At 45.5% G+C, this 22,574-nt stretch overlaps 1 protein-coding gene across 1 annotated transcript in view; it reads right to left on the minus strand.

Moving 5' to 3' along the window:
- Positions 1-16,907, minus strand: part of NUP153 (nucleoporin 153) — a gene marked incomplete at its 3' end in the record, with an annotated part of 225,693 nt that extends 208,786 nt beyond the window's left edge. Inside the window, exon 1 of the mRNA XM_082258966.1 lies at positions 16,495-16,907. Coding sequence (XP_082115092.1) covers positions 16,495-16,611 — 117 coding nt within the window. The 5' untranslated portion in view covers positions 16,612-16,907. The remainder of the gene's footprint in view (positions 1-16,494) is intronic.
- Between the last annotated feature and the right edge of the window lie 5,667 nt (positions 16,908-22,574).

Raw genomic sequence — 22,574 nt, forward strand, 5'->3', positions numbered from 1 at the left:
GGAGTCTAGGTCCTTACTGCAGACTAGACAGATTAAAACTGATTACCTAGAGCAGAGGGGGGGGGGGGGGTTATATACCAGCTGAGGACGGTCCATGGGCCTAGCCAGGTGCCTAGTCCTACCCCTGTAGGAGGCAATATATCCCACTAGTTATGATTCATGGAGCATTGTGTCCATCGATGAACGAAAGAGAAATACTATTACGGATACAAACAATAGGGGCTTCTCTTACTAGCCGGTCTCAAAAAAAAAAAAAAAAGACAGCGGGTCTGACATTGGTTTGCTATTGAAGTGCATTAGAACCCAGTAATTTTCATTGGGCTGCCCAAATCGACACAATGTACTTTAAATGGACAAAAAGGAGGCCATTGTGTGGATTTCTGAAAATATAAAAACCTGCACTTAGAGACCCTCTAATTTTCTAGTTTACCACCACTTGTTTAGAGTTAGGAACCACACTTGCCTTTCAGAGCCCATTCACATTAGCGCGACTTGTCAGCCTGACAAGTCGCGGTCCATTCATTAGCACAGGACCCGTTCTAATAGGAGCGACACAAGTCGCTCCGACTTAGAAAAAGGGTCCTGTACTACTTTGGGGCGACCTCGGAGCGACTTGCATAGACTTTCATTATGTGCACGCGACTTCACAGGTCGCCCCCCAAAGTCGTGTCGCGCTAGTCTGAATGGGCTCTCAGGATGACTGTCATATACAAACACAACTGTCCATCCTAATTTGACAAGCATGCAAGAACAGACGAGAGGGCCTGAACACACACTATCTGCATTCAGGGCAATTCATCTGCCCCTGTACACCTGTCAAATTAGAAAAAAAAAAAAGTTTACATGATACTAAAAAGCAATCATTTGGCCCAAATATCACAACCGCTGATTAAATCTATAGCTTTCTAGACAGTTTATTTTAAAAAGATATTTCTAACTAATTGGTAAATATTAGTTTGTCAGCGCACTCAATAGATGCAAGATTTATTGACAATATATTTTATAGCTTTCCCAACCATGATGGTGTAAAAATAACTTTCAAAACAACCCTCAATCAATAGAACCATAGACCAGAGCATGCACAAATGGGAAATTTCTAGCACTAAACAGCTGCAAACATCATGCAACAAATACTACTTGTTTTCAAAGCTCCACTGTTAAAGGCAAGTGCAGCAGCTTTTCAGATAGTATAAAGACAGGCAGAAATAAAACATGAGATTTGAGTATCTAAATATCCATTCCAAAAAGTACACAAATTAGGAGGAATGTAACTATTACAATCATTATTGCTGCTACATGCCATTTCATAATTTTAAACTAGGACTAAACTAAATTAAATCCCAGTCACCAGTGCAGCTAGGAAAATCTCCTACCAAGTGGGATAATGTTCTGTATGAGTAGCCAGGAGGTAAAAAGACAAAGCAAGCACCTGTAAACTACTGACCTATTAAAGGGATTTCAAACTTTAAAAAAAAAAAAAAAAAGTCACTCTCTGCTCTGTTCAATGGTTTTGCACATAACAGCCCCGATCATCCTACTCTGGGGTCCCGCCAAGTTCCACCATAGCAAACAACTTGATACACAGATCGCGCCTCTGCCCTCGCCTCCCACTGCTGTGTCTGAGCCAATGAGGGAGAGAGCCTCTGATATTGTGCACATCACTGGATCGAGATCAGGCTCGGATAAGTATTTGAGGGGTCTGGGAGGAACTGGACAAAGAATACATTCACAGGAAGGGATATCCCTGCACATTCAGAGTATCTCCCCGTCTCCATGCTGCTAATGTCAATCCTGTTGATGCCTACAAATCAGGGCAAAGTGATGCCACAGGACATGCAAGCCATTGTAAAATTAGCATGTCAGGAATAGCAAAGAAAGCCTGGGGCACAATGAAGAATGAGTAGAGTAAATATTTAGAGAAAGCCCGGCCACCGCACAACTCACCCAGCCAGAGTGGTTAGCAGGTAAAAGAAGCTTCAGCTTAATTCATCAGATCAGGACTCCAACATGTTTTGCCCCACCCCAGGGAGTCCTGGTCCGGAGGCAGCTTTTACCTGCTAATCACTTGGGCCAGATGAGTTGTGTGGCAGCCAGGCGCTTCCTATTTCTGCAGGATGCTTTAGGTCTGGGTGGACCTTTCCTCAGCCTGCCCCCTCACTAGTCAGCAGCATCCAACTCATCGGATCTTGACAGCCTGAGCGGGGACCCTTAAGCATTTATCATGGGTCACAGTATATAATGAACAATACTAAAACAAGCCCATCCCATTTTTCCCCCACCGTCAAGTGCTTTCATTATTGCTGACTCCTGGAATGGAAAGATATGTCCAAACCCCATTAAGGCCAAGTACACGGAGCTGTGCAACTCCATACCAAATGTTGTTTCATGTACTAATTCACTTTAGCCCTTTTTTGTATACTGGTAGCTCTAAGACAATACTGTGTGTGTGTGTGATCAATGCTGTGCAACAACATGGCCTCCAAGAAAAAATTTCCCACAATGTATGTCTTGAGCAAAGCAGGCATTATTAGAATCGAAATGCTTATGTCCTTCTGGAATCATTAAAGTGGAATTCCAGCTTAACCCTAACACACATGCTTACTAACCTGTGTAAGAAAAATGTATATACCTACCTATTCTGAGGACACCGACTCTCCTCATGATCCTGCTCTCCTGTATCAGCCAGTACAGCTGCAAAGAAGAGGTGGGAAAGCTGAAAATGGATGGGCCTTTGAAACCTATGGGTGACGTCACTGCTTCAGGCTTTACTTGCCATTGCTGGAGGGCTCTTCCTTCTCCCTAGCTGCACCACTGGCATGGGAGACCATGTTACTGGACCTAAGTAGGCTAGATAACATCTGACCTAGATGTCCCAAGTTCTTTGAACGTAAAGAAAAGGTGTAAGGACCTTAAAGAACACTCTGGGAGCAGAGGATAGGCCAAATGGCACACTAAAAATTACTGTCTCCTACTGCAAAGCGCAGAAAAGTGCTGATGGGGAGGGTAATGGTAATATGCAGGCAGGCATCTTGGATGTCTTCAAATGTCAAAATATTCCCCTGGTCTCAGAGAGACAACTGACCTTCCAGATTCCATGCAAAATTTTGGTATTTGTTTGGGAATTTTAGGCCCAGGATAAGACTAATACCCCTACTGGGCTTTGGTACCATGAACAGGTTTGAAAAGAATGCTTTGAACCAGTCCTCTAGAGGTACTGGCACAACTATTCCCTAGAACAAGAGATGGTTTGGGACATGTGGACGATCAGTAAAATTTTGGCTTTTTTGAGAGGATGAAAAAAAAAAAAAATGGTGGGGAAAGGAATATTGTTGAACTTTATTTTGTACACTTCGAAACCAACTGAACCCAATGATTTTGGATGTCTGTGCCCCGAAATAGGTAAATTGTAACAAGCATCCCCCCTGCACCACTTTTGGTAAGACCTGGCAGGATGTGGGCCAAGTGTTTTGCAGGAAGGAAGGGCTGAGCTTGGGCTTTTAGCCTCTGTAGAGCGTTGAGGTAGGAGGAGCAGGGATTTTGGAACTTTCACTGGGAGAAAACAACCTTTCCTCCTGTGACATCTTTGAGGAAATGTTAGGTGCCTCACCAAAGACACATCCTTCAAAGGACTTGGGTGAAGTGGCATCAGTTGACCAGGCTTTGAGCCACAAGATTCTGCACGTAAATGGAAATCAGTCAGCCATTCTAGAGATTTTCATTATAAACGTGTTCTAGAGCAGTGATTGCGAACCTTGGCACCCCAACTGTTTTGGAACTACATTTCCCATGATGCTCAATTACACTGCAGAGTGCATGAGCATCATGGGAAATTTAGTTCCAACACATCTGGGGTGCCGAGGTTCACCATCATTGTTCTAAAGCATCCACACAAGACCAGGGCAAAAAAGGAACTGCTATAATTGCTCAGTTAAAACCGTTTTCAACCAGTGTGCTGTCAGGTATCGCTAAAATGCCGGGAGCATGGGACTAGGGGTGCACCGATCCGACTTTTCTTGTCCCAATACCGATATCTGCTAGAGCTGCACAATTAATCGTATGAAAATCGCGATCTCGATTCACCCCCCCTGACGATCTAAACCTGACATATGCTCGATTCTTTACATAGCGAGTGAGGAAGCAGAGAGAACAGCTGTGAAAAAAAAAAAAAAAGCATCCCGCAAACAAACGCCTATCAGCATTAAGGCCTCATGCACACTGGACGTTTTTGGAACTGCTGTTAGCAGCGTCAGACGTTTTTTTTTGCAGCTGCAGAACGCCCATCCATGTTATTCTATGGCCTCATGCACACAGAGCTTTTAGGAGCACCAAGTGGCATAGGCGTTTTACAGCTCCAAAAAAAACCCAGGAACTGTGTGTTCTGGAGCTGCAGCGTCAAGCTGTAAAAACGTCTGACGCTGCTAAAGGCTGAATAACGTGGCTTAACGTGCGTTAAGCCACGTTATACGTTTTTTTTTCTTCCATTCAAAATCAATGGTCCCCTATGGGAGCCTATTGATTTGAATGGAAGTCGCACCGCAGGTCGGATCAGGGTGATGCGACTTGCGCTGTGAGAATCTTGAGGGGGAACTCCACGCCAAAAATGGGGGAAAAAAAAAACAGCGTGGGGTTCCCCCCCAGGCCCTTCGGGTCTGGTATGGAATTTGAGGGTAGCCCCACGCCGAAAAAACGGCGTGGGGTCCCCCCCAAAATCCATACCAGACCCTTATCCAAGCATGCAGCCCGGCATACCAGGAAAGGGGAGGGGACGAGCGAGTGGCCCCACCCCCCCTGGATCATACCAGGCCACACGCCCTCAACATGGGGGGGTGTGGGTGCTTTGGGGCAGGGGGGGGCTCTGCACCCCCCCACCTCAAAGCACCTTGCCCCCATGTTGATGAGGACATAGGCCTCATCCCCACAACTTAGGCCGGTGGTTGTGGGGGTCTGCGGGCAGGGGGCTCATCGGAATCTGGAAGCCCCCTTTAACAAGGGGGCCCCCCAGATCCCGGACCCCCTTCCTATGTGAATGGGTATGGGGTACACTGTACCCCTACTCATTCACCACATAAAAGGCAGTGTATGGAAATAACAGGAGACGTTTTGGAAAGTTTATTAAAAATCTTCATCCGGCTCTTCTTGTCTTCTCCTCTCCGGGGGACCAGGTCGCCTCACAGGTCGCCTTAGTGTGAACAGGAATAAGTCTCCCAGTAACTATAAACAAAATTACATTGTATCTTTTCCTTCCCTCTGCCAGGGAGAAAGGAAGTTTAACCTCTTAAAGACTAGACCTTTTTCTGACACTTGTTGCTTGCAAGTTAAAATCAGTTTTTTTTGCTAGAAAAGTACTTAGAACCCCCAAACATTTTATATATTTATTTAGCAGAGACCCTACAGAATAAAATGGCGATTGTTGTAATATTTTATGTCACACTGTATTTGCGCAGCAGTCTTTCAAATGTAATTAATAGACTTTAATGAATAAAAAAAAAAAAAAAACGTAACCGTAAAGTTATCCCAATTTTTTTGTTACAGAGAATCGTGATCTTTATTCCAAGCTAAAAAATCGCGATTCTCATTTTGGCCAGAATCGTGCAGCTCTAATATCTGCCATTGTGTATCTGCCGATACAGATACGGAACTACACACATACACAATATGCATGCGGCTGCAGTACAGAGCAAAGCCGCTGCATCATGTGTATGGCTCCTCCATTCACAGGCAGAGTGCATCTGATATCACTCCGCCTGTGAGCCAGACCTATACAGGAAGTAGCGCCCCCCACACTACTACACCAAGTAGGGGGCGGCTGAGCCGGGACTCAGCAAAACTGGATCGGCGGCTCCGTGCAAGTAAGGGACGGCTGACCGTCTCGGCCCGTGGTTCGGTTAATTTTACCGATCCAGCTATCGTTGCAGTATCAGCGCCGATATCCGATCAGTGCAACCCTACATGGGACACAATCTGCCCTTGATCAGTCATGAGTTGCCATGGTGCAAGCAGGCCAGCCGCCAGCATCAAAACCACTAATGAAGCTCAAGGGCCAGTATACACGATGCCACTGGTTGCTATGGCGATTGTTCACTCGCAATGCATGACTCATCCAGCACAGGCAACATGCAGGGCCTCCTCCAGACTTCTTCTACCTCCTGCCCTTTGCCTCTGACTTAATTTATTCAAGGTGGCCATGTTCCATTGCCCCAAGCTAAGGTTTTCATCAATAACTTGAGCTGAGTAAGAGGCTTAATTAGAACCTTCAGGGCTCTGGTGGAAGAAACCATGAAGGGATCCCCTGACCCCTTTCCATCCAAGCCTTAGGCTTCCAGTTTTGGGAGGGCGCCCATGGACATCCTCCAAGAACCTTGCCTCCCAGACCACGGCTTAAGTGTCAATTACAGTGACCCTTTACCATGTGATCATCGGATCACATGTAAACAGACTTGCCAGTTATCGGCAGTCCTTTCCTCCCAGGCTGTGTGTGTGAGAAAAGAAGAGCCGTTAACCGGCAAGAGCCTGCACTGACAGTTCCCCCTTCCCTTGCATAGATAGAAGAGGAGAGAGCCGATCTGCTCCTTCTACTGTGCGTGCACCGTGGGAAGCTCAACAGCTGAATGATCAAATTTAGCTGCTTTACACTTCCCGTGGTGCACACAGGAGGAGAGGGGTGGGAGGAGAAACAGCAGATCGGCTCTCTCCTCTCCCATCCATGTGAGGAGGGGGGGGGGGGGCAGGAAACGACTGTCAGTGCAGGTTCCGGGCTGTATGAGAGAGACTTGCGGCCAACAAGCGGCTTGCTATGGGAGCACTCTGGAGGAGGGGCTGGGAGTGCTGGCGAGGGATCCGAGGAGGAGGATCTGGGCTGCTCTGTGCAAAACCATTACGCAGAGCAAGTAAACAAAACAGGATTTTTTTTTTGTTTTAAAATAACAAGACTACTTTAATATCACTATAATTTGCTCCACTTTTGTAAAAAAAAAAAAAACATCCCGTTGGTATTTTTTAATTCGGTTCAGGTGTTGTGCCACAATGTAGAGCACATAAGAACTCCCTGAATTTGGCGCACAAGTTGCTGTGAAAATCAGAAAAAAAAAAAATCTTTCAAGCCAAGTTTACCAGCCTATTTTTTGTTTTTTTTCTATTTTTAACCAATTGTACTAAAAACTATTTGATCGTGCACAAAAAGTAATAAAAATCCTTTAATTTGTAAATATCTTTGCAATGCTTTGAACGAAAATCATAAATTAGGTGTAATTTTACCAGGACAAAAATACTAAAAACCTATAGTACCACTAATCTTTTTTTCTAAAAGACGCTGAACAAAAAGTAGAACACCACTTTTTTTATTTTGTAAAGTGATTGTAAAGGCTTTGCACAGAGCAGCCCGGATCCTCCTCTTCTCGGGTCCCTCGTTCCTGCTCCCTCCCTCCTATCGAGTGCCTCCACAGCAAGCAGCTTGCTATGGGGGCAACCGAGCTGAGCTGCAGCTCTGTGTGTCCATTTAGACACAGAGCTGCCGTTCGGCCCTGCCCCCTCTCTCCTGATTGGCTCACTGACTTTTATTGACAGCCACGGGAGCCAATGGCACAGCGGGTGTATCTCAGCAAATCAGGAGGGAGACTGGTGGACATTGCTGGACAGAGGAGGCACAGGTAAGTATTAGGGGTGCTGGGAGGGGGGGCTGCTACACACAGAAGGCTTTTTATCTTAATGCATAGGATGCCACCTGGGTGGCAGGTGACGCTGCATCTGGGTGGCAGGTAGAGCTGCACGATTCTGGATAAAAAACGAGAATAACTTTTTTGCTTCGAATAAAGATCACGATTCTCGGCGTAACATCTTTCACATTATACAAAAAAATTGGGCTAACTTTACGGTTTAATTTATTTTTTTTAAATTCATTAAAGTGTATTTTTTCCCAAAAGAATTGCCTTTGAAAGGCCGCTGCGTAAATACAGTGTGACAAAATATTGCAACGATCGCCATTTTCTTCTCTAGGGTCTCTGGTAAGGACCTGGGGGGAGGGGTGTGTTTTCCCAGCAGACACGTGGTCGCCTGACAAGTCGCAGTGGGTCGCTCGCCACTGATTAGCACAGGACCCGTTCTAATAGGAGCGACACAAGTTGCTCCGACTTAGAAAAAGGGTCCTGTACTACTTTGGGCGACCCGGAGGTGACTTGCATTGACTTCAATGATATGAAGTCCATGCAAGTCGCGCCGAGGTGCATGCCGCCGAGGTGCACGCCCCATCAAGTCGTGTCGCCCCTGTGTGAACGGGGTCTCATAGTATATCTCCCTGCCTTAGCAATGTTGACAATTTTTTAAATTAAAATGTTGAATTGATTTTTTTTTTCACAGCTGTGAGTGCACAAATTACAGCTCTGTATGAATAGAGGAAACGCAGTTTTCAGATCATGGGGGGGGGGGGGGGGGGGGTAAATCGAGATCGCGATTTTCTAACGAATAATTGTGCAGCTCTAGTGGCAGGTCACAGTGGCAAGTGATACACTGCATGTGATAGGAGGTAACAGTGTTGCACAGAATATCGGCACTGGTTATCGACCTAAAAGGCGGCCAAAAATAGGTATCTGCCCTGGAAAAAAAAATCTATATGTCGACCCCTAATACAAATATTCTTTTAAATTCAAAGTAATGACAGTTTTTAACCACTTGCCTACTGGGCACGGGGGAACTCATACCCCCTTCCTGCCAAGGCCAATTTTCAGCCCTGTCGCACTTTGAATGACAATTGCGCGGTCATGCAGCACTGCGCCCAAACAAAATTTGAATCATATTTTTCTTAGACAGATCGAGCTTTCTTGGTGAAATAAAACATTTTTTTTAGTTTGTTAACTGAGGGCACTTATGAGGCTGCCCTAATGGTAAAGAACCACCGCGATAGGCTCTTTACTCCGATCCGTGATCAGCTGTGTCCCAAGGACGCAGGGATCACAGATCGCTGTCGATGCGCGCTGCAGGGGGCACGCAGAAAGCGTCAGCATGGGAGGAAGTCATATGACAACCTCCCGCCAAAGTGCGGCCATGCAGTAGCCGTCATTCGGCTATAACTCGCAAACTGGTTATCAAACAGGCCTATGTCAGAAACAGAAACATTGCTCTAGTAGTCCGTAAGGGTGTACATGTGTGAGAGCTGAAGAGTAAAATAGTTTGCTACAGGTGATTCACTGGCAGAGAAAGAGTGCTATACAGCGCTGATAGAGAAAAAGTTTCAGGTAAGCCACAAACATACTTCTGTTTTTGCCCAGAGATCAGCTTAAAAAACCTACTATACACAAAACTTTTGCACCCAAAAACCTTTTAATTCAATGATCGTCACTGTAGTTATTAATTCTACATATATGCTACAAACAAAAGATTCCTCAAAAAAAATATTAAATCTAAATATTGCCATTTAGAGGAATTTTACAAAAAAAAAAAAAATAGTAAAGCAGCAATAAAAACATTACTGTCTTTTGGCCTTGTATGTGTGCTGTTTGGTATAGTACGAGACAGAAGTGCACATGTTCAGGAAATAAGCACGTGTCTGCTGAGAAAACACACCCCTCCCCCCAGGTCCTTACAATTTTACTGCACAATACAAATGAGTGGAGAGAAAATAGTTGTAGAACCATGCACAATGTTTGAACTAAATAAAAGAAAAATAAACAATTTTGTATGTTAAATAAATCCAGAAGTGTTCAGTTTATAAAGGTTTGGATAAATTTAAATTGTTTACATAATCACCTCCATATTCTAGCAAGAGAATACATGTATCTAGTACTGCTGTTCAGTTTACTTGCTTCCTGCAATTTAACTGTGTTCACTGTGCAATCTGCTCTAACTTAACTTTCTCTAATCCTTTTGTTGCCACCACCATGAAGGATAGCAGCAGTACTGACATGTAAACTGACTCCAGGAGTTTGTTTACTTTTTCTCTGCAGGCTATTGGCTCTCTTGTAAAGTGATTTGGGCGGAATATGCATCTGATCACTTCTACAGCCTGTGGTAGGGGGCAGAGCAGAGAGCTGTGACTGACAGCCAGCAGCTCTCTGCTCGGGGAGCTGTCAGAACCGAGCACTTGGCTGTATTAGATTGCTCAGTTCTCAGTGCAGAGGCGCCGGGGGACTGATGCTGCATCCATCTAGGTTAGTATGTATATGGGAAAAAAAAAAAGCCATACATCTCTTAAGAAAATGACACCCCCCCCTCCATGCTTATGTATTTAGCCAATGCAAAAGTCAGGTGAATTCTTTGATGCTAAAGTGGAACTAAGGACAAAATAAAGAGTGTCACTATTTTTTTTTTTTCCAATGCCGAATTTGTTACTTCTTGATCTTGCCAGCAGAACTGATTTTTTCCACTTCCTGGAATCGGGTGACAACGCTGCTGTTCTAAAGTGAAATCGCAGAGCAGAGTTGTCGACCTATGGGAAGGGAAGTCTTAGAAAAGGTAGCTGAAAGCATAAAGGGCAACTCCACTTTATTAAAAATTATCTTTCCTTTTCAATCTGCAGCACCATCATTTTTTGTAAAACTCAATGCAATGTGGCAACCTGGAGGCGTTCCGTACATAGATGGTGTACGGAATGCTCCTCCAGAAATGTCATATCCTCCTAGTGCGATTAGCTTACTGATTTTCCCAGAAGTTTAGACTAAAGATACAAAGCAGATTTTGGGGAAGAGTTTGATAAGCTGTGCCCATTGAGTTCAGTAAGGAAGCTGACAGTGGAGGCATCACAGGTCAAATAGGGACAGCCAAACGGCCATATGTGGCCCTGGGGCTGCAATTTGTCCAGGTCTGACATAGTCACCAGAATAGAACATTCACTACTGTCATTTAAAACATGCAGTAAAATGAAAGATCCACTTAAAAGGGTTGGGGGCCCCTCCCCCTATAAGGTTCACTATCTGTAATAGAAAAACAGGTTTCCACACAAACAATTGTTTCGATGGGTCATGTTCACACTAAAATCCAGATGGTCGGTGCGGAAACCTGCAGTTGGTCCGCATGTCTCTGCATTGCACCAGAGCTATATGGGCTCGTTCTGACATGCAGCTGGGAGCATTAAAAATAGGAAGTTCAGCTGTGGTTTTACAACCTTTCTCCCTCCCCAACCTAAAACAGCAGCCAGGGGGGTTGTACACATGCTGTGGCAAAGATGCTTTGCTTCGTCACCGCATTAAAAATTTTACCCTCATGTGTTTGACAGTTGCCCATCAACTTCCCTCTGAAAAATGATCTGTGGTGGATAACTTTTCAGAGGGACAGCAAAGGCTATCACGGGTGTATACGAGCCCTATGTCTGTTCAGGAGTAAAGCTGGCCATGGTGCGCTTTTATCTGTGGCAAGGTTGTCATCAATGTGCGCTTTTATCTGTGGCGAGTTTGTCATTGCGACTTCCTGGGCTGTTCAGGAGGGCAAAAAATAGCCCCCCCCCCCCACAGGCCTTTCTTTTTTTACTCCAGGATTTCCTCTGCCCTTCAGATTTTCTTGGAGCTTAAAAATTCTTTTGGGGATAAGACCTTCTATTGAACCCCATCTTTTTCCCCTGTTTTACCGGAAAGGATTTCTTCCAATCTGCCGTTTGATCTAGGATGGTCTCTAACCCTGGACCAAATAGGTGGTCCCCTGTAAATGGGATCCCACACAGCTTGGCTTTAGATCCCCCGTCTCCTTGCCAAGTTTTTAACCAGAGGGCTCTCCTAGCCAAATTGGTTAAGGCAGATGACCTGGCCGTCATGCGCACCGACTCTGCGGAGGCATCTGCAATGTATGCTACTCCCCGTAGCAGCATGGGAAAGGAGGACAATATGGTCTTAGCAGTACCCGCCTCAATGTGCGCTTTTATCTGTGTTAGCCAATACTCCATGTTTCTGACTACCACAGTAATTGCCATGGCAGGCTTTAGGTTTCCCAGAGATGAGTCCCAAGCTTTCTTAAGGAGGGAGTCTGCCCGCTTATCCATGGGATCAGGAAGCGACCCCATATCCTCGAAAGCCAAATCCGTATGCCTGGAAGCTCGTGAAAAGGCTGCGTCCAGTTTAGGTGATTTGTTCCAAACTGCTGCATCATCCTCAGAAAAAGGAAATCTTCTCTTTAGAGCCCCTGAAAAGAAGGGTTTCCTTTCTTAGTCCTGCCATTCTCCCTTTACGGTGTCTACTAGGACCTCCTGTACTGGAAAAACCTTTTTCTTAGGTTTGCCCAGACAAGCATACATCTGATCATGTAGGCATAAGGCTTTCTTTTCTTCTTGGATTCCCAGAGTGGTGTGGATAGCCGCTAGAAGGCCATCCACCTCTTCCAGAGACAGTTTGTACCTAGAGGTTCTGTTGGATTCCCCATCCGACCCCTCTGCCTCAGATTTCCCTTGGGAATTGGGGGGTGTGCTATCGCACTCTTCCCCCTGACGTTCAGAACCCGCAGGTGCCTCCCCACTTGTAGAAGGTAGTACCTGCGGCGTTGGAGCAATTTTCTGCCGTGCCAACTGGGGGGAACTCTGCGGAAGCTGGATGTTAGCAAACAAATCCTTAAAGGACTGGAAAGTGCTAGTAAGCTCCTTGACAGATGTGGCTAAGTCTGCATTTTTACTTTCAGTGTGCTCTCTGACTAAACTATCCAGACACTCTGTGCATAAAGGTTTAGTCCAGGATTCCCCCATGTTTTCCTTGCAGGAAGGGCATCTCTTAGCAATATGGGCTGTTTTTGTTCATAGTAAAAACATACTCCTACTAGTGCCCCCAGCCCGCACAGCTTGCCCCAACAGAGGGTGTTACTAGGGACGACCATCACCAAAAGATCCCACAGTGTAACCCTCAAGCCTCCCTGATCCCCTTAAAGAGCCTCTAGGGGAAAGGAAATGCGGCTAGTGGGAGGAAAGTAAGGGAGTACCTCCCCAGGTCTCCTTACCTTATGGTGGCTGGTGCCGTTCTCCCCCGGAGCAGTCCCTGACACCTATGCCTCTGACATAGCTCTTGGAGTGGCTCACAAACACCTTCAGGCAGCTGTCCCCCAGCAGTTTGAATGCACCAGTCTTCATATCTGGCCCGTTCACCGCCGCGACCCGGAACCGTAAGTCGTGGTTGCCGACGGAAGTGCCCGCCCCTACCGAAGTGGCGTCCCCCATCATCCGGCCCGGTTGCTCCACACCAGCCGTACAGCGGGGGGCAGTGCACAATCGCCGGACGCTCTCCCCGAGCAAGGAGAGCAGGCCCCCCAGCCTGAACGCCCCCCTAAGCGGGGCTGGGGTGATGCATATCCTTCTTGCGGCCGACAGGTAAGCCCCTCCCCCCCGGTGCTGTCTTTCTGGCCGCTTCTGAGAGTACCTGGCTCTCTTTTAGCTTCAGCTTCCCAGCCTCAGCTATGGCTCCTCTTTGGACGGTGTCTCCCCGCTGGGAGGAAACACCAGAACTGAGGCAGCCAGCTGGAAGGAGGCTTAAATCTATTAGATTGGTGTGGTGTTTCCTATGAAGGGAGGAGCCAGGTTCTCTCAGAAGTGCCTTTCCTGAAAGACGACAAGGGAAATAGACTTTAATGAATTTAATAAAAACTAAACAGTAAAGTTAGCCCATTTTTTTTGTAGAATGTAAAAGATATTACCCAGATAATCATGGGAGAGTCGTAATCTTTATTCTAAGCAAAAGAAAATTGTTATTCTCATTTTATCCAGAATCATGCAGCTCTAGTATACACTATACCCTTTGTGCAAAAATCAAAACGCCTATTGGTTATTAAAAAACATGTAGCAGGCTCCATTTGTGGGGGAAAAAAAAGGACAAGCTTTATTTTGGTACAGCGTTGCACGACCACACAATTGTCTGTTAAAGTAACGCAGTGCCGTATCCCAAAAAATGGCCTGGTCATGAAGGGTGGGGAGTTTACATCTTCCAAAGGTTAAGTGGTTATAAGGAGAAGTACAGCCAAAGCTTTTTGTGAATCCCAGGAGTGCAGTTTTTTCTGCACACCTGTGATCTGTTTTCAGGCGACAGCGGGCTTCACAGAGCCAGGCGAGAACAATGGTTTTACAGAGCAGCCCCGATTCCCTTTCTACTCTGGACCCTCACTGTCACTCCTAGTTCCTCCCCCTGGACCAGTGCCCCTCCAACAGCAAGGTGCTTGCTATAGGGGCACTGGTGCATGCTCGCTCCCAAGCTCTGCTCTATGCGCCCATAAAACACAGAGCCATGGCTTGGTCCCTCTCTCTCCTCATTGGCTGTGATGGACAGCAGTGGGAGCCAATGGCTCCCACTGCTGCCTCAGCCAACGACGAGGAGGTCCTGGGGCAGCCGAGGCTCTTGTGCACATGGCTAGATTGAGAGGGGGCTCAGGTATTAGGGGGGAGCAGCACACAGGTGTTTTTTATACCTTCATGCATACAACTGTAAACAACATTCGGCCTTTACAACCACTTTTAAGTGTTACTAAACCCAGGACCCTACATTCACTATATCTGGTCTCCCACAATACACAGAACATGGAAATATTTTAGTAAATATAAACTGCTAAATGCCTTTTCTCATCCGCAGTATATAGCAGTCTTGTGACTTCTATAAATGTCTGGTTGAGCACTGGTTAAAGCTTGTAGGTTAAATTCTCCTCTGACTGTCCTATGAGGGTGCAAGACCCCCTAATCCTCTGTCTGGACAGTGCTGATTGGCTATGCCCTGATGACATGCACCCTACCAAAAAAAAAAAAACTCTAGCAACACACACCAAACTGAGCATGTGCAGAGTGCCCCCAAGACTTTGTAGTATCAGGAGACTGATCTGGGACAGTAAAGAGGAGAATTATAGAAGACGGGATCAGGGATGCACAGGATTAATGCCCTAGGTTTCACAGTGAGTATAACAAGCATGCTTTATTGCATTTATAGAATGATTTTACTGTTTTGGGATTAGTACACCACACTGCCCTGGTGAAGGTGTTGTGCCCAATCCAAAAAACATTGGTTACAGTTTTGGCCCTGACAGCAAATTGTGCGCCAAACTCAGGTAGTTCTAATCTATCTGCTCCACATCTACATTATGCTTCACACTCAAATTAAAATACCAACAATTCCCACCTTATGAAAGTGGAGCTGAATAAGATTAAATGAAGTAAACCCTCCTCTGACACTTTTACCTATAGGTAAGCCTATGATAAGGCTTACCTATAGGTACTGTAAATATCTCCTAAACATGTACCGCTTAGGAGATATTTACCTTACATGCAGCCAGAGACGTCACTGGTGCATGCGCTCTGAAGGAACGGCCGCTGGTGCCATTTCTTCAGAGACCCGTGACTGTCGGCTCCCGCGCGCATGTGCGGGAGTGACGTCACCTCGGCTCCGGCCAATCAGATGGCCGGATGCCGCGATCCCGGAAGACGGGCGACTGGACATGTTGCCCATCAGAGGTGAGTGGACGGCACGGGCTCATTCTAAGGTAAGTATTGCATAATGAGCTAGTATGCGATGCATACTAGCTCATTATGTGTTTCTCTTACAGGTTGCCAAAAAAAATAAAAATTGCATGGGTTTACAACCTCTAACTTCCATTTGGTGTACGGAGACAGATTTTGGTTAAAGTGTATACATGGATTCTAAAAGAAATACAGCATGCACCAAAATCAAATACAAGATTTAGACCAGTATATGAATTCGACACGCCATACCACTTTTAGGCCCCTTTCACACAGGCTGTCCAATCAGGTTTGCCTGTCAGTTTCAGATCGGACCCTCCATTAGAGCCGTGGCTGTCAGCAGTGACATGTCCGCTGACATCTGCAAAATCTAGACGGACAGTGGTCCTAATTTTCCATCCGTCTGGGAGATTAGATAGGATAAAATGAAACCAAACAGGCTGTCCATCTTCACTGGATCTCACCATAGAGGAGAGCAGGACTGTCAACTCTCCGCTCTGCACAGTGAGCAGAGACAGACCGATTCATCTGCCTGCTCATCGGAGGATCAGCAGAGCGATCCCCCCACCCATAGGCACCCATGTGAAAGGGGCCTTAGAATGTACGCTTGATACTTTTGCAAAATCGATGCCAGTCTTTATGAATTGTGGTGTATATACTTACCTTACCCTGGCCTTACACCTAGACGAGAGTGACATCACGCTCCTTCTGGCGAGATCTCGTGGATGGAGAGATCAGCCTGAATTTGGACTGGCTTTTTATGAGATTTGGGGGGGCTCCCAGGAATCTCGCCGGAAGGGTAGTGACATCACGCCCTGCAATGAGGAAGGTGGCGGAAAGGTAAGCATGTCTTTTTCTGTTACATTTTTTGTAATAGTACTAGGCATTATTATTCAAAGGTAGGGACTGTCCTGAAAAGTAGCAAGTCAGCTGTTTCTTACTCTAGGTACCTGAAATGAAATAAAACCTGTCTGAGCTGCTTTATGGTAAGTTTGAGCGGAAGTGCCCAGTAGGCCCATAGAAATGAATGCAGTACCGAGGGCCGGCACAAATCACATGTCCGGCAGGACACACATACACGCACGCTAGGAGCGCACACACACCTGCTGGTTCTGCTGGCGGGTCTTGGTGTACGGGGTCCTTCCAGAACTCACGTGGTACCGCCGGCTCCGGATTTTACCTCCTGTGCCTAACCCTCCTCCTCCTCCGGCTGCCGCCATCCGGCCGACTCCTCCTCGGGTCACTCCGGCCCGAGGCTCTGCCGTCGCGCTGTACAGGTCCGTAGACAAGGCAGTCAGAAGAGGCGCTCTTCCCCGAGTCTGGAGAAGCGGAACAGTTTGGCCCTTAGGTCTGGCTCCCGCCGAACTCGCTGCTCGGTCTACCCACGAACACGGGGCCTCCACTCCTCTCGGTTTACCGCCTGCCTGGAACTGCGCTCGTGCAATTCCTGTGTGACGCAATGACGTCCCCGCGCGCGCTGGCCGATGGGAAGCGTAGTTCGCTCGTTTGAAGGGAGAAAGGAAAGAAGTGCGAGGCGTTCCACAGCGGCTCGTGACGTGAGGTTGCGTAATCGGCAGCGTGCGTCTTCCGCGCAGTGCTAGTGATTGGTGGCTGGTGGAGGCGGGGCCTAGAGAAAAGGGTATGGGTTGAGGGTATTGTGCAATTCTTCTTTTACGATTTGCGGGAGGGATGTTCAGCTTTGCTCTGCTAAGAACGTTGGTGCAGTCTATAGAGGCACAATTATCCAGGAGATTACTCAATGGATCTTACTTGTAGAATTGCTACAAACCTGAACAGTTCAAATGAGGAGCTTAATGTTACATGGAAGGAAAATCACAAGTCAATGTGATTATTAACCAGTTCGGGATCTGAAGGATTTGCCCTCTTAAACCACTTCAGCCCTGGAAGGTTTTATCCCCTTCATGACCAGTCCCTATTTTGCGGAACTGCATTATTTTAATGGACAATTGCGCAGTCGTGCGACGCTGTACCCAAACGAAATTTACGCCCTTTGTTTCCCGCACAAATAGAGCTTTCTTTTGGTGGTATTTGATCACCTGTGCGATTTTTATTTTTTGCGCTATTACCAAAAAAAATAAGCGACAATTGTGAAAAAAAAAAACTATTTTTCACATTCTGCTATAGGTTATTCCCAAAACAGAAATTTAAAAATCAAATTTTTTGAACATTTTTAGGCCAATTTGTTTTCTGCTACATATTTTTGGTAAAAAAATAAGTGTATTTTGATTGGTTTGCACAAAAGTTATTGTGTCTACTAACTACGGGAAAGATTTATGTCATTTTTATTGTTTTCTTTAATAGTAATGGCGGCGATCTGTGATTTATAGCGGGACTGCGACATTGTGGCGGACAGATCAGAACCCTAACTGACATTTTTGACACTTTGGGGGGTACCAGTGACATTACTACAGTAATCAGTGCTAAAAATATGCACTGTTACTGTAATAATGACATTGGCAGGGAAGGGGTTAACCTAGGGGTGATCAAAGGGTTAAGTGTGAGCCTAGGGGAGTGTTTATTAACTGTATGGGGGCTGGGCTTGTGAAATGATCATAGAGACCTGTGATCCTATATAGAAGGATCATAGGGGTTCGGTGATCATTTCAGAGAGAAGAACGGTGAGCTGTGTTTACAACAGCATACCGTCCTTCTCTCTCAGCGGGGAGCAATCGCAAGTGGCCAGCGGCAATCGGTGCCGCTGGTCTTGTGCATCGCCATCCCCGCTACCTAGTGGGGGTAGGAGCATGCCGCTGGCGATGCGCGACTGACGTATGGCTATGTCGGTTCATGCAGGAGAGGCTGCCTGCCGCAGTAAATCTGCGATGGGCGGTCTTAATGTGGTTAATGCACAGGTTCACCCCCTTTTTTTTTTTTTTTTTTTAAACCACTTTCCCCTCCGGAAGATTTACCCCCCTTCATGACTAGGCCAATATTTGCGATACAACACTGCATTATTTTAACCACTCCAGCTCTGGAAGGTTTACCCCCCTTCCTGACCAGGCAATTTTCTGCGATACAGATCTGAGACAAATCTAAATCTGAGACAAAAATACATTTATGTCCTTTTTTTCCTACACATAGAGCTTTCTTTTGGTGGTATTTGATCACCTTTGTGGTTTTTAGTTTTACTGTCAATTTTGAAAAAAAAAAACAATATTTTTTACTTTCTGCTCTAAAACATTTCAATTTCTTCATACATTTAGGCCAATATGTATTATGCTTCATATCTGTGGTAAAGTTATAACTTCTCCAGCTATGGGATATTTTTATTTTTTACTAGTAATGGCAGCGATCAGCGACGTATAGCAGGACTGTGATATTGCGGCGGACAAATCAGACAAGGGGGGCCTAATTCACTAAGAGAAAGGACTAGAGCTGCTCACTTCTCCAAAACTAACTTCAAGCTAGGCTCATTAGCATCTTAATTAGGTGAAGCTGTGAGAGCTAAAACTTTAACTAGATGCTTTAGTGAATTCCGGTTTGGAGTTAACCAAATAGTGGATTCGGGTTTGGAATTAACCAAATTGCTGTTGCCTTTTTTTTATAAAAGGAAATTCCTCTATTCTGAATCAGTATTACACAGCAATGTCATCTATTATGGTTCATTTTTTAGGTATAGTTATGTATCTTATGTGTTTTAACCTTTAGATTTAATGATAGCAGACTACACAGCTGTCTAATTATCAATCTTCATTCTTTATTCATCTGAAACTTTCAGGCATGTCTGATTGTATTCAGCACTTTGGTGTAGTGGTCTATGCCAGTGGTCCTCGGGGCCCACTATCAGGCCAGGTTTGCAAGATAACTAAATTACATCACAGGTGATCTCATTTGCTGCTCAGTGATTGCAGTATTCTAGTCTGCATCTCTCCAAGGTAATACTTAAAATCTGGCCTGTTAGTGGGCCCCCGAGGACCGGAGTTGAGGACCACTGGTCTATGTTCATGGACAAAGATTGCTAGGTCATGAATTCGAGCCCCAACCATGCTAACACCCTGTGTGTTCACAGTTGTGTATGATTATTTTTTTGCCACATAGTAAAACATTGGCTACATCACCTAAAATTGCATGTAAATGGCCACGTATATATTCAAGAAACAGACATGCATATGTGGCGGTTGCAATTAGGCGTTTTGCCAAGTTTCAGTATTTACAGCTGTCTAAAATTTAAGGAGGTGATGGCATACTTGGGATTTGAACTCATGTTCTCAGTGTTTATAGATAGGAGCACTAACCACTAAACCATTGAGCTGAGCACAATTACCCTTACAGGGCATTCACACCCCCTTCCTGCCCAGGCCATTTTTCAGCTTTTTGTGCTGTTGCATTTTGAATGACAATTGTGCGGTCATGCAACCCTGTACCTAACCTAAATTTATGACATTTTTTTTCACACAAATAGAGGGCTTTCTTTTGGTGGTATTTGATCACCGCAATGTTTTTTTTTTTGTTTTGCTAAACAAATAAAAAAAGACCTAAAAGTTTGACCAAAAATAAAATTTCTTTTTGTTTATGTAAATCAATAGGTTTTTTTTTTTTTTGCACTGACGAGCATTGATGAGGCTGCACTGGAAGTCACTGATGAGGGGGCAGTGATGGGGCACTGATATGCAGCATTGATGGGCACTGATAGGTGGCAATGATGGGCACAGGTGGGCGGCACTTATACAGTTGTATTCAAAATGATTCAACCCCCCCAATGCTGTAAAGGGTTTTAGGGAATTTAGTGTACATTTGTAATTGTATTCAGAATGAAATCCTACAAGGACTTCTTAAAGAACCATATGCAACTAAAATTACATCAATTGGTTTTGTAATACAGTAGTAAATGTTTCTTTTGTGAATTCTTCATTGACACAATTATTCAACCCCTTAAAGACTACCACTCTGAAGAACAGAGGTTCATTGAAGTGTTTTCAATCAGGTATTGAAAACACCTGTGGATGTCAGGGAGCAGCAATAAAGCCTAATAAGCACCAATTAGGCAGCTTTAAAATGACTGTGATACTCAGCTCCTTCTAGACATTTACTGGTGTGGTTACAAACATGGTGAAGTCAACAGAATGGTCCAGGAAGACAAGAGAAGAGGTGATTACTCTTCACAGGAAGGGCAATGGCTATAAGAAGATTGCAAAGATGTTAACCACTTAAGCCCCGGAGGATTTTCCTGCTAAAAGACCAGGGGGTATTTTGCGATTCGGCACTGCGTGACTTTAACGGACAATTGCGCGGTCGTGCGACGCTGTACCTAAACGAATTTGACGTCCTTTTTTTCCCACAAACAGAGCTTTCTTTTGGTGGTATTTGATCACCTGTGCAATTTTTTGATCACGCGCTATAAACAAAAAAAGAGCGACAATTTTGCAAAAATAACAATATTTTTCACATTTTTTTATATGAAATTCCCCAAAAAAAAAATGTAAAAATCAAAATTTTTTAACATTTTTGGCCAATTTGTTTTATCCTACCTATGTTTGGTAAAAAAAATCGCAAAAAGCGTATTTTGATTGGTTTGCGCAAAAGTTATCGCGTTTACTAACAAAGGGAAAGACTTTTGTCATTTTTGTTGTTTTTTTTTTTAACGCGTAATGGCGGCGATCTGCGATTTTTTTTTGCGGTACTGCGACATTGCGGCGGACAGATCGGACCCTTGACTGACATTTTTGACACTTTTGGGGTTACCAGTGACATTTCTACAGTAATCAGTGCTATACATATGCACTGTTACTGTAAAAATACACTGGCAGTGAAGGGGTTAACTTTATTTGGGAGGGAGGGGCTGTGTGTGTCCCTAGGGGCGTGATTCTTACTGTGATTGGCTGTGGCTTGAGCTGTAAGGACACTGATCAACGGATCTACATACTAGATCCGTGTAATCAGTGTCTTTACAGCGATGAGAATGACAGGCAGCTTGTTTACACAAGCTGCCTGACATTCTCCCTCTTCCCCCGACGATCGCCGAGTGGCCGGCGGACATCGGGTCCGCTGGTCACACGCGCGGGGGGGGTGCGTGACCGCGCGGGAGCGGGAGCGCGCCTCCGCGGGCGCGCGCTCGCTCCCCAGACCCTCCCAGGCTAGTGACGTTAATTAACGTCACTCTGCCTGGCAGGGGCTGACCGCCGCAGTAAATCTACTTGCGGCGGTCGGCAAGCAGTTAAACATACCAAGAGACACCATAGGAAGCATCATTCGCAAATTCAAGGCAAAGGGCACTGTTGAAACGCTACCTGGTCGTGGCAGAAAGAAGATGCTGACTTCGACTGCTGTGCGCTACCTGAAGTAGAGTGGAGAAAAGTCCCTGTGTGACTGCTGAGGAACTGAGAAAACATTTGTCAGATGTGGGTACTGAAGTTTCTGCTCAGACAATACGGCTTACACTGCGTAATGAAGGCCTCCATGCCAGAACTCCCAGGCGCACCCCCTTGCTGTCTCCAAAGAATAAGAAGAGTCGACTGCAGTATGCCAAAAGTCATGTGGACAAACCACAGAAGTTTTGGGATAGTGTTCTGTGGACTGATGAAACAAAGATAGAACTGTTTGGGCCCATGGATCAACGCTATGTTTGAAGGAGAAAGAACAAGGTCTATGAAGAAAAGAACACCTTGCCTACTGTGAAGCATGGCCGGGGGGTCAATCATGCTTTGGGGCTGTTTTGCTTCTGCAGGTACAGGGAAGCTTCAGCGTGTGCAAGGTACCATGAATTCTCTTTAGTACCAGGAGATATTGGATGACAATGTGATGCAGTCCGTCACAAACCTGAGGCTTGGGAGACGTTGGACCTTTCAACAGGACAATGATCCCAAGCATACCTCCAAGTCCACTAGAGCATGGTTGCAGATTAAAGGCTGGAACATTTTGGAGTGGCCATCACAGTCACCAGACTTAAATCCGATTGAGAACCTCTGGCGGGACCTAAAGAAAGCAGTTGCAGTGCACAAGCCTAAGAATATGACTGAACTGGAGGCTTTTGCCCATGACGAATGGGCGAAGATACCCGTAGATCGCTGCAAGACACTTGTGTCAACCTATGCTTCACGTTTAAAAGCTGTTATAACTGTAAAAGGATGTTGTACTAAGATTGAATGTCACTTGGGGGTTGAATAAAACTGATAATGATGTGAGCACAGAAAATACATTTGTGGTTATTTCATTATAAATGTTA

This window comes from Pelophylax lessonae (assembly GCF_965119305.1).
Source record: "Pelophylax lessonae genome assembly, chromosome: 5".
Lineage (NCBI taxonomy): Eukaryota > Metazoa > Chordata > Amphibia > Anura > Ranidae > Pelophylax > Pelophylax lessonae.